The 12,700-nt window shown below is 45.0% G+C and overlaps 2 protein-coding genes across 6 annotated transcripts in view; one reads left to right on the forward strand and one right to left on the reverse strand.

Annotated features, from left to right (window-relative positions):
* Nucleotides 1-6,746, reverse strand: part of STPG1 (sperm tail PG-rich repeat containing 1) — a 49,676-nt gene extending 42,930 nt beyond the window's left edge. For all 3 annotated transcript variants that reach the window (XM_059137539.1, XM_059137537.1, XM_059137540.1), the window contains exons 1-3: nucleotides 6,661-6,746; nucleotides 4,258-4,368; nucleotides 1,748-1,885 (exon numbers count right to left, since the gene is read on the reverse strand). In XM_059137539.1, the coding sequence (XP_058993522.1) occupies nucleotides 1,748-1,820 (73 nt within the window). In that variant the 5' untranslated portion in view covers nucleotides 1,821-1,885; nucleotides 4,258-4,368; nucleotides 6,661-6,746. The remainder of the gene's footprint in view (nucleotides 1-1,747; nucleotides 1,886-4,257; nucleotides 4,369-6,660) is intronic.
* A 1,605-nt stretch (nucleotides 6,747-8,351) lies between these two features.
* NIPAL3 (NIPA like domain containing 3) overlaps nucleotides 8,352-12,700 on the forward strand; it is a 49,014-nt gene continuing 44,665 nt past the window's right edge. For all 3 annotated transcript variants that reach the window (XM_059135729.1, XM_059135728.1, XM_059135730.1), the window contains exons 1-2: nucleotides 8,352-8,491; nucleotides 11,787-12,094. In XM_059135729.1, the coding sequence (XP_058991712.1) occupies nucleotides 12,002-12,094 (93 nt within the window). In that variant the 5' untranslated portion in view covers nucleotides 8,352-8,491; nucleotides 11,787-12,001. The remainder of the gene's footprint in view (nucleotides 8,492-11,786; nucleotides 12,095-12,700) is intronic.

Raw genomic sequence — 12,700 nt, forward strand, 5'->3', positions numbered from 1 at the left:
TAGCCATGAAAACGAACCATTAACTGATACATGAAACATGAAGTTCAACCTCTCAAACATGAGTGGGAAAAGGCTAGAGAAAAAAGTTCATATTGTATGATTGCAATTTATCTGAAATTTAAAAACAGTGGCAGGGCACCTGGGTAGCTCAGTGGGTTAAGCATCTGACTCTTGCTTTGCACTCAGATTGGGATCTCAGGGTCATGAGATCAAGCACACCCCCACCATGGGCTCTGTGTTCAGAGGGGAGTCTACCTGGGATTCTCTTCTCCCCTGTCCCCAGGGCGCAGATGCACATGTTCTGCCTCTATCTCCCTAAAATAAATAAATCAATCTCTTTTTTTAAAAGTTCAATAACAGGTGTGCCCGGGTGTCTCAGTGGGTTAAAGCCTCTGCCTTCAGCTCAGGTCATGATCCCAGGGTCCTGGGATTGAGCCCCACATCCGGCTCTCTGCTCAGCTCTGCTCAGCAGAGAGCCTGCTTCCCTTCCTCTGCCTGCCTCTCTGCTTCCTTATGATCTGTTTTATCTCAAGTAAATAAATTTATCTCAAATAAATAAATAAATCTTAAAGTTCAATAACAGGCTAAAGTAATTACTATATTAGAAGTCAGGATAGCTCTAGTGTTTACTTTCACAGAGAAGGGGAAATAACAAGACACAGTCTTTGGGATACTGCTAGGATTCTATTTTCTTGGTGTGAAAGAATGATTCTATTGGTTGTATTTTCATTATGAATATTTATTAAGCTGTATAATTGTGATTTGTGTACTTTTTCTGAATATATATTGTGCTTCAATTTTTAAAGTATTAAAGAAGAAGAGATAGCACAAAGTCAAAGGAGGGAAAAAGTAAGGTCTGGTTTTGAGTTGGAGAGCAGTAGGAACTCTACAAGCGTACCAGGGAGGAGGAAAGGTCCCAAAAGAAAGAAAAACCAGAGGAGTAAGGATCTTGGAATGAGGTTTCCAGCCCCAGAAATGATTCCTAAACCCCAAATGTGGTCCAGAAATATACCAACAAAACCAGAGGGAGCCTGTGAGCTGGGCCAGTGGAAATCTCACCTGTGTGGATGGATAAACAATGACCCGAGGGCTTCCTCCCATCCCCCACCCAGTCATCACATCACCTCTTTCTACTAAGAAAGATCCAAAACTTGAAATAAGCAGAACATAGGATTTGTGCCCCTACGGGCTGGAGTTAAACTTGCCACCAAGCCACAGTGTGGGGGGCTTGCATTAGGAATCGAGAAAGTAGATCTCTTTACACCTCTAAGTGTGAAGATGGAGATTCTTACCAGAAATGTAGAAAGAACAGGTGTAGTGAATAGACTCCCCCCCTCTTCTCTCCTCATCCTCTTTTCACACTTTCTTCCCAGTCCTCACTCTAGAAGCAGTGAGGAGCCACCAAAAGCAATTTATCTGATATGTCTTAAGGGTGGCCTTGTTGGTATGACCCAGAATTCAACATATGTGTTCTTATGTGCCAAAAAGAACATAGGTCAAGAATTCTCAGGGTGCATGGGTGGCTCAGTCAGTTAAAGCGGCTGCCTTTGGCTTGGGTCACCATCTCAGGGTCCTGGGACAGAGCCCCAAGTCCTTTTTCCGGCTCAGTGGGGAGTCTGTTTCTCCCTCTTCCTTTGCCCCTCCCCCCATACTCTCCCTCTCTCTCCCTCTCAAACAAATAAATAAAATTTTTTTTAAAAAAGTTCTCTCTTCCCCTCAAAGATATCTGTTAATAAATTCACAAGACCTTTCTGTAATTTGCTGGCATGGCTGGGATATTTTTTGTCAGGGTGTTGGTCTTTGCGTGCGGAGTTGTCCATCTTAGCAAAGTTCTGTGATATGTTCCATTTGTTTGATGAAAAACTCTACATGTTCTTCTAAGTACCTGGAACAGCAAAACACAGCATTTGTAGGGATCATTTCACATTAACTACGTTGATTGGGTTCTGTTCTATCTGCAGAACAGACTGAGCAATCTTGAGCGTAGGGGCTGAGACTTACCTAGTTCTATGACCCTAACTCGCAAGCACATTGCACTGCCTGTAACGAGGATTATGTAAGTGTTCATTGTTGGTGTTGCTTACAGAGCTACTGAAGGCTTGGATTTTATAAATGTATCCTTATCAAGATAATTGACTGACATCCAATATATTTCCTTAGTTCTAGTTTTTGGCAAATGTGTACAATTGTGTCAAATGCCATCACAATTAAGACAGAAATAACCCCATCATCCCAAAGAGTTTCCTGGGATTCTTGGCCCTCAGTACCCTCCCAACCCTGGGATCTAGCAACCATTGCTTTGCTTTCTGTCCCCACAACTGCCTTTTCTAGAATGCCATATACGTGTAATCAAACAGTATATACTGTTCTGTGCAGGGGCCTCCTCTGGGCGTTCTCCTCTATTGATTCCAAACTCTGGGCTCCCTGAACTCAGATTTCTATCTCTCCAGCCCGGAAAAGCTGGGCGGGGCTTTGTTTGGGTACCCCCCCTCCCTGAACCGTGGCCTGGACACCGCCCCCAGCAGGAAGCTCGGGTAACTGCAAGGCTCGCCTTGGTTTTCCTCTCAGGAATTGCCAAATCAATGCCTAAAACCAGTTGCTTCAGGGGAGTCTGGGTTTTAGTTGTTAACAGCAGGAGCAGGATTCAGTTTCCATAGCTGTTCATCTTTCATGGACAGACGAGTTCTATTTCGCCCATCTTTTTCTCTTCAAGAATCCGCACCATTTACTAACGAAGGAAAGGACAGAAAGAAAGATGGCGTGCTCTACCAATCCTTTCCACCGTCAGTGTTTGTTCCTCACTTGACTTTATCACCGTGGCAATGCTCCCCATATTCTCTGCTTAACACTCTATACTGAAATTTTAATATTCATGAGAGTTATTGGCAACACACTCCAAGAAACTAAGAGATTCAGAGCACCAGAAATCAATAACGCTCACAAGCAACACGACCACTCCAGTATAAAAATGTCTTTTAGGATCTATAAAAGCAGCTACCATTCACTTACCACGCTACAGTGCTATGTCTTTGTCTTAGTATTTCTGCTAGGTACTCAGTACTTCTACTATCTACTTTCCTAGCTACAATAAAGCTATCTTATTGGGTTTTTTTCATTTTTATTTTATTTTTTTCAGTGATCCAAGATTCATTGTTTAGGCACCACACCCAGTGCTCCATGCAATACGTGCCCTCCTTAATAGCCACCATCAGTTCTCCCAACCCTCCACTCCTTTCCCCTCCAAACCCTCAGTTTGTTTCTAAGAGTCCACAGTCTCTCATGGTTCATCTCCCCCTCCAATTTCCCCCAATTCACTTTTCCTTTCCTTCTAATGTCCTCCTGTTATTCCTTATGCTCCATAAGTAAGTAAAACCATATGATAATTGACTTTCTCTGCTTGACTTATTTCACTCAGCATAATCTCCTCCAGTCCCATCCATGTTGATACAAAAATAGGGTATTCATCCTTTCTGATGGAGGCATAATATTCCATTGTATATATGGACCATATCTTCTTCATCCAATCGTCTGTTGAAGGGCATCTTGTCTTTTTCCACAGTTTGGCAACTGTGGCCATTGCTGCTATGAACATTGGGGTACAGAAGGCCCTTCTTTTCACTTTTTATTAACCTTTGGGGTGAATACCGAGTAGTACAATTGCAGGGTCCTAGGGTAGCTCTATTTTTAATTTCTTAAGGAATCCCACACTGTTTTCCAACGTGGCTGCACCAACTTGCATTCCCACCAACAGTGTAAAAGGGTTCTCCTTTCTCCACATCCTCTCCAAAAAATGTTGTTTACTGTCTTGTTAATTTGGGCCATTCTAACTAGTGTAAGGTGGTATCTAAATGTGGTTTTGATTTGAATCTCCCTGTTGGCTAACGATGATGAACATTTTTTCATGTGTCTGTTTAAAGCTCTTATTTTATAAATGCACTAATGAGGTGAGCACAGCATAATGTTCAAACTTGGCAAATCGCTGTGTTGTATGCCTGAAACAAATGTAACATTGCTTATCCACTACACTCAAACAAAGGTTAATTTAAAAATAAACAAATGATAAAAAATTAAAATGTAGCCACATGCTAGAATTACAAGTGATTAGAAAAAAATTAAGCTTCTTATTACAATGGTGATATGGGTACCTTATCAAATTTTTGGAAAATACACGAAATTAAAAAGACTTTCTAAAATAATCCATGATCCTAACCCTTAAAGGCAACTACTGATAATGCTTTCTGGCGTTGGTATGCATACCTGTAAAGCCAGGATGAGACCAGGTGCAGACCAGGTGTGAACGGAGCCCCGCCCAGATGTGCCTTAGCGTTCAGTTCCTTGTGTCACTGTTCATGACAGGATGTCATGGACCTAGAATATCAGAAAAGAGTAATGAAGATATACCGCCTTCCTTATCAATGGCATATGCCCAGGCAACTTCCAGGTGAGTACCTGTACAGTAATCAGGAGTATCCCTGGGTTCAAGGTTATGCTCTGCCACTTCCTAGTTCTGAGTCCCTTCATGTTTTGGCCCCACTGCCCCCTCCACCAACTGAGAATGATGACAGGACTTTCTTCTCAAGGTGCTTATGGATTAAATATCATGGTCCATATGACGAAGTAGATGATGTTGTCTGGTCCACAGTAGGCTTTTATGAATATTAGATTTTAACACATCCACAGGAATAATGTAGTAACAGCTTAAAATAATAGTTATCATTTATTGAATGCTTACAGTCTTTAACACCTTGTATAGAATTCTGCATGCTCTCCTTACAATAATCCAGTGAGGTATTAGCCTCATTTGATACATAAGAAAACTGAAGTTTAGAGAGAGGAGTTAGGTGACTTGCTCAAGGTCACACCAGAATTAAGAGATGGAATCAGGTTTTGAACCTAGAAGTCTGACTTCCGCTCACTCTTAAACACTATCATACCCACTAAGGCAGCATCTGCTGAATATTAACATGTGAATTTTGACATTTGGAAGCCTGAGTAAATAAGGTTGGTTTTTAAAAACCAGGATATTGCATACAATTTTCAAAATATAAAGCAAATATTTGAGGCTATCGAATTTTCACAGAATGCTGGGCTTCCCCAGAGCATACTTTGAAAATTCCCGAGGCAGTTCACCGTTGGGTAGTTCCAGTTACTAGAAATTTCCTGCCTATATCAAAGCTGATTCATTTATTCCCCCCTTCATTCACCCTAAGACCACTCCTGGAAACCAGCCTGGAGTAAACCTCACTCCTCTTCCGCATTAGTGATTTTTAAAATGTAAGTCACAGCCTGCAGTCTTTCGTGAAGTTTTTGTTTGTCATGTATGTATGCGCTGGACCACAGTATAAAATGCATTTCTTACCATAGGTCACAGTCTGAAAGTTTGAAAGCCACTGTTCTATATGATTATTCTTCAAGTCTTCGAAGGCAGCTGTCATATCCCCCCACCTAAAGCCATGGGACCTTTTCAGCTTCTCCAATACCTCCTTGCAGCATGTGGATTCCTCCCTTCCCTATGCTGGGGATCGTCTTTTGCTCCTGTCACAAATTTATCTGTGTCTCTCCTCAAACTGTCTCCTCAGACTGTCTTCCTTAGCCAGTCTCTCTCAAGGAGCACCACGGCCACTCTCTACCCCTGACTTTGCCTTATGTTTCCCAATGTACTTTTCACTACCCAACACCATATTTTACATGTACTTCTTTGTTTATGGTCTCTGGATAGAATGTTCCTCACTAAATCCCCAGTCTGTTTCCTGGCACATAGTAGTTGCTCAATAATATCTGAGTAATGAATGAACACTAGGGGTACATATGTTCTAGCCATAGTGCCTGCTGATGTAGTCTTATACAACTCTTTCCTTTCAGAGCTACATTCTGTGAGGATTTAACTCATCGGACTATAAATACAAATGTGTTTCCACTCTACTATATGTTTTTAAAAAAATCATTTGGGTTATAGCATTATCACACATTTGATACACTTATACCTGCATATTAATGTTCAGTGTATGTCAATACATACTAAACCATGTATACTTTTTACTTTATGTGGAATTTTCTGGTATTTGCGTGAGCAGTTTGGAGGACATGAGATTTTTATCAATTCAGTTATACATGATGCTATAGTACATCTTGAAAGTATTTTCCATTTTTCAAAGCGTACCCAGGGAAATAATCCACTTCATATTTTTCATATGAGAAACCAGGAAAGCATTCAAAGAGCAGGAAGGAGCTTTACAGTTGGCTAATGACCACTAAATGCCAATCTTACCCTTTCATCTTAGGGATGGATACACTGCGGCCCAGAGCGGGGAGCATTTTGCTGAGGGACGCCCAGGGAGCCAGAGCGGACCTGGGATTAGAACTCAGCTCTTTTTCCATCCACCCACTGCCCCTGTACCCCATTCGTTTGCACGCTCACAGAGGCAGAGGGGAGTCAGAGGCCCACGTCCCTTGCAGGAGCCCCGTGGGGGGAGGGCACCCCGTGATTATCAGCACCCCTTTTGGGGGGGGCGGGGCCTTGGAGGGCACACCATCAAGGAGGAGCACCTCCAGACTGTGGCTTCTTCCCACCCTGGGGCACCAACAAACACGCACCTAGCAGATCCTCCCACTCCCCAACCCTCCCACCCCACCGGTTCCCAGACAGGAACTGCCTCCTACCTCCTTGGGTCTCCCTGGGCTGAATCTGGGCTACCCAGCCTCCCCGTTGCTATGGCAACCACAGGCCTAACATTCTGGAGTCCTCCTTTAGGGTGCCTCCTGAGTAATCAGCCAATGGTTTCTTCTGTTTCTTTAGCGTGAAAAGTTGTTGGCCAATCATTAGAGGTGTTTCAAAAATAAAAAAAAAACCTTAGGGAAACCGCTAGAATGTCAGGGTTTGGGTTAATTACATCACAACTAGTGGGGAAACCTAATAGGGGGTCATTTAAATAGGGGGTCATCAAATATCTTGCTATAGACCAAGAGCCTTGGAATTTTGCCTACCCGGAAATCCTAGTTAGAAGACTACGATTAGGGCGCCTGGGTGGCTCAGTTGATTAAGAACTGCCTTTGGCTCAGGTCATGATCCCGGAGTCCTGGGATCCAGACTCACATCGGGCTCCCTGCTCAGTGGGGAGCCTGCTTCTCCCTTTCCTTCTGCCACTCTCACTGTTTGTGCTCTCCTGCTCTCTCGTTTCAAATAAATACAAAAAATATTTTTTAAAAAGAAGAAGACAACAACTAACATTCATCCAAGCCCTGTGTACAATAGTAAAAGAAAAAAAAAAAAAAAAAAAAAAACCTGATACGGGCAACAATACAAGAACAGACATACAGTGTTCCTTGAGCCCATCTTTGCAAGCTTCAGAGCAGTCACAGTGCTCTTGTCACTCCCCAGAGCAGAACCCGCAATGGCTCCCCTTTAAATTTAGGGTGAATCCAAACCTCTGTCCCTATGCAGGTCTGCTGATGGCAGCTCCTACTACCCACGCCCCAGAAAAATCTTGCACCGGCCACGCTGTTCTTTGGGAGGTTCCTACGAAATGCCAACCTCGTTCTGCTCTCTGGTGTTCCCTCTGAGCTCTCTCTGCCTCCAGATCTGAACCCAAACTGGCTCTTTCTCCTCCTTGGGGTCTCTGGCCCGAATGCCATTTCCTCATCTGTAAAATGGGCATGAGCTCAAAGTCTCACTCAGGGGGTTCCTGCGAGGATCTGAAAGGAGATGCGTGTAAGTGAAAAGGTGTAAGCTCCATGCACGTGTTGATTACACTTACTGCTTACTGTATACGTTGTACGTTAGGGAAGCATTCACGCAGTGCTAGGACCTTGGGCATTGCGGAGCGGCGGACGCGCTGGGAGGGTTGGTACATAGCGCAGTCAACAGGTGTTAGGGGAGCGCCCGCAAGGACACTGTATATGCCCCGAGTACTGAGACGGCTTTGTGGGAGCCGGGTCTTGAAGGTCGCGAAGGATCTGAAGGCACGCGGAGAGTGTAAGGTGGAGGAACAGCAGGAGCAAAGCCCGGGAGGTGGCTCTGAGAACTGGAAGGTCGGTCTCCTGGCAAGCTGCCCACCTGTCGGGCAGGGGAGGTGAGCAGTCACCCCAGCACCCCGTACAGGTGGAGAGGGAGAGAGGGGTTTGTTCCAACGTCCTTGGCGCGGCCTCTAGAGGGGCCCCCTCCAGGTGAGAGCAAAGCTCAAGACTGGGGCCGCCTCCCCAAGTCGCTCCCCCTACGCCTCAAGCAAGCTTTGCGGCGCAGCCAATTACCGGGGGATGTCCCGCCCACCTCCCTCCTCGCAGCCACTCGCCTGCAAGAAGTCCCCGCGAGCTTCTGACCGGCAGGCGGCCTGGCAAATCAGATCGTGGCCTTTGAAAGCAAAACACTGCAGCACCCAGGCAGCTCCTGAGTTGGGGAAGGAATTAAGGAGACTGTGCCTCCGGGTGGTGTGGAGAGTCTAAGTCGTTTCTCAGAAACCTGGGATAGGTGGGCCTCAGAGGAGACGCCGCCCCGGTGAGTAGTGATTAAGCCTGAGGCAGGGGGGACTTGAAATCAGCCTTTGTTTTTTGTTTTCAGGAAAGGTAATGCATTTGGAATCATCTAACGCCCCCTAGTACTAATACCCTGCCTTCTTGCTGTCACCTGCCTTGCGGGTCTGGGTCTCGCTGCCTTGGAATGGTTCCCCCCCCCCCATTTTAGCGAAGGGAGGGGGACATAGGTTTGCCTTAATATAGGTGATGGCAGGCTTTACCCAATCAGGAAGTGAAATGCAGTAACTTTGCCAAAATTATTCCTCTACACGCCGGCTCGGGCTTCCTGGCAATAGCAGATGGTGGAGTTAGCAGGTGGGATACGGGGAGGAATTCTTGATCTACACTGGCTGCTGGAAGTTACAGTTTCCAGCTCAATGGTAGGGGAGGAGTGTAACCCTTTAGTGAGCCAAAGCCCAGGAAAGGGAAAGGGCTTTGTAAATGGCACTCAGTACCAGCCAGATGCTGAATCGTCAGGTGGTGGAAAAGGGCGTGTTTTATTGATTTTTTTTTTCCAGATAAAGCCAAATTCTAATATACTACTCTCAGCAGCTATGAGCTGTGGTCCTCTCAATCTGTCCAGCCTGCTCTGTGGGTTGGTGAAATAATTCATTGAGATAAGGTCGGGGGGAATGGAATGGTAGCAAGCACCTAGAATTATCTTTACATTTTTGAGTCAATGACCCTGTGCTTACTGCTGGCTGTGAGGGCCTCAGCGTTAAGGGGTCGCAGGGAACACAGAGTTGGCCACTTGCCTCTTGGGCATATGTTAGTGCTGGAAAAGTGCTCTGAAGGCAGAACAGGAGATTCACTAGGTAAACAATGTGCACCTTAAAGGGAGAGCAACTTGCAAAGGGTTCCTCCAGAGCTTTTTGTCCTAACTCCTACCTAGCTGAGGGAAAGCCTCCTGACTTTACAGGGGATGCCTCAGAGGCCTTGGCCCTCAGGCAAAGAGGGAATCTGCTTTTTAGAAGGGACTTGAATGACAGCAACAACTTCACAAACAAAAGCAAAAACAGAAACCCACCTGAACAGAGCAGCTGGTCCAAAGAAGGTTAGGAGGCCCAGGTTTCCATCACCCGATTGGCATGTCCTCAAGGCCTGTTTGCTTTCTCTGACATCTTGTGGGTGGAACTGGTTACAGCTGTGGGATCTCCAAAGTTGTGGTTGATTAGGCCTGAGTAAGCCATTCCATTCTTGACTGGGAGCTACCCCAGGTGCTCCACAGGCCTGCCTTTAGCCAGTCAGTAGGTGTGTATGGAGGTCACCATGCTGGGCTCTGGGCTGGGCCTTGGCAAGCTGCCGTTGAACAGGGGATTCAGGAGACATCTTTCCAGTTCAGGCTGCAGTGCCCCCTTCAGATCTAGGCCAGCTTGAAGACCTGCAGGGGTCTCTCTGAGGTCTCTCCCTGGGCCATTCTTCCTTCCTAAGGCTGCTATATTCAAAACATTAAAATACCTAAATTTAACACAGTCATGCTTTTCACCCACACAAGGAAGTATAGTGAAGAATAATTATGCTTTTCACAAGGTTGCAAATATTCATTGGTCTTCACAGGGAGGTCTGGTTCTGGAATATCAGTTATGAAATTATCTGATGAGTATACCTTGTATATACTGTGTGTGTGTATATATATACACACACCTAAATAGATATGTATATATATACATATATATACATACACACACATATACACACACACACCATATGTATATGTGTATATATGTAATTAAGGTATGGAATATATACTAAATGTATAATCACATCTGGAGGCAGCAGCAATCATTGAATTTTGAGGCTCTTCAACAAAGTGAGACCTGAGCCAAATAGTCTTTGTGGCTGCCCCAGTGCTAAGCCCTACATCCAGTGTCTCCTAGATGCTGAACACAGTGTTAGCCCTGTGACATATGACTGTGCTGTTCACACCAGGAACCAGCATTCCTGTGGGTAGAGCTAGATAACAGAAGGAACTGGAAGTTGCAAGACACAGAAGGCAACTTTCTGAAGCCGTGGGGGCATAGCAGAGGCTGTATCTGTTTGGCACATAGTAAGTCCTACATAAATATTTGTTGCATGGTTACATGAAAGAAAGGAAGATCTGTGGGTCAGTTCAATAATTAATCTGGTAGGAATAAAATTAATACTAATAATAGCTGCCATTCATTTGGCCATTGCTGTGCATGCATTATACTTGCATTATTTCATCAAATTCTCACAACAACCCTGTGGTTGGGGGGTGGTAGAAGTGTTATTATCTGTATTTTCAGCAGAGAAAACTGCCTGGAAAGTTAAACTTGGCCAAGGCAAACAGGTAGCATATGACAGATCAAAAGCTATAACATTTTTATATTAAAATAAACATCGAGGGGTATCTGGGTGGCTCAGTCAGTTAACCATCTGACACTTAATCTCAGCTCAGGTCTTAATCTCAGAGTGGTAAGTTCAAGCCCCCACAGAGGGGAAAAAAAAAAAAACCATAGACTTTGTAGTAGAATCCAAATTTGTATGGATTTTTTTTTTCTTTTTACCATACGAGGACCTCAAAGAAACATTTAGCACCATGGTAAGGTGCTCTGGCCGTGCCTCCCAGAACCCTAGGAATATATGCTTTATCTTTCTTCCTTATTTTAGAAGAACTTGACCTGTGCTGAAAATAGCCCCCTGATGAAATTTACAACAATGGTCCAAATTACTATCATCCCCGATTTTACTTGAGGCCACATTATTACCCCCACTTCACAGTGAGGCACCTGAGTTTCCCAGAGCTGATGTGATCTGGTCACACAGATCTTCTCCCGGGGGGCCCAGTGTTACCTCACCTGCGCTCAGCTGACCATTGGTAGTAGCTTAGTTCTTCTGTCATCCACGGAGATAGCTTTTCTTCTCATTTTTTCTTTCCCTAAGTTAGAACACAGATGTTTCCTTTTTTGTGGCATTGGGATATTTTTTTGGAGTCCTAGAGAGGTAGACAAGTTCAGTATTCCACCACTTATGTGTAGGGGAGCCAATGGAAAAGGGAGGATTTAAATTAGGATGGGTTGGGAGGAAAGAAGCAGAGGAAAAGAAAAGTTGACTTTTATGGGCCAGGAGAAAAGGTTCTGAGGCAGGTGAACCACATCTTTATTAAGGGAGCCAAAGGCCTGATACCGTTTTTTTAATGGTTTCACTTCTCATGATAGGTTGTGTTTTGTGCCCATAGTGTTTCCTCCTCGGGTAGCAAAGCCGGGCTCTATGTCTCACTGTACATGCATTTTTAATGCTCCTCCCCACCTCCCTAGAGCACCACTTGGACAAGGAATCACACTGTCTGCTTGGGAGCGACCGAACTTGGCACTTCTCTGCGTGGAGGTGAGAGAGAAGCTGTCCGCCCTCCCATGGCTGGTGAGAGGAGGTGAACCCGCCAGAGAAGATGGTCTCCAGGGTTGGCCCCGCGTAGCAGCAGCAGCAGCTCCGGCTCCCAGGCTGGGCCCAGGGAATGTGGCTGTAGGACACCATGGACCGAGCCCACGGCGCGGCCCTGCAGCTGCGCCAGCTGCCACCCACAAGCAGCGCGCACCCGCTCACCGAGCTTTCCTTCTCCTACAAGGCAAGCGTTTTTGTGGTTTTGCAATGTTGTGTTTTTCTAACCAGAAAGTAACACAGTACAGCCCTGGCTAACAGACATGTCCAAGGTCTGTGTGTCTGTCACTGGCAGAAACAGGCAGCTGCCCCCCACCCCACGGGTAGGAGAACGTGTAATCCAGGGAAAAGAAATGCTTGTGGAAATATATAAAAATAGGGGGTTAGAGAAAGACATCAAAATGGAAAGGTAGAGAAACATTGTTAAAGGAATTCATTCCCGCTTAGAAGATTCACTTACTCTATTACTTGGAGACAAGCTTTGTTCATATTTCAGGATATTTCCTTCCTGTCTTTTTTTAGTGTTAAACATTTAGGATCAGACTGTACAGAAAGTTTTGTGTTTCAGTTGTTTCACTTAAGCCTGTGTGTGGGCTATTACCCCATGTCATTGAGTCATAGTGATTTAACACATACTTTTTGAATGGTTGCCCAATAATCTGTTGAGTTGCCATATCAAAATTTTCTGGACAGATTCCCTGTTGCTGGCTGTTGAGACTGTTTCTAATCTGGGGTGGCTGGGAACAGTGCAGCAGAGCCGCTCCTTTGCTCTCTCTAAGAACTGGCCAGCCTT

Source organism: Mustela lutreola, chromosome 10 (genome assembly GCF_030435805.1).
Source record: "Mustela lutreola isolate mMusLut2 chromosome 10, mMusLut2.pri, whole genome shotgun sequence".
NCBI lineage: Eukaryota > Metazoa > Chordata > Mammalia > Carnivora > Mustelidae > Mustela > Mustela lutreola.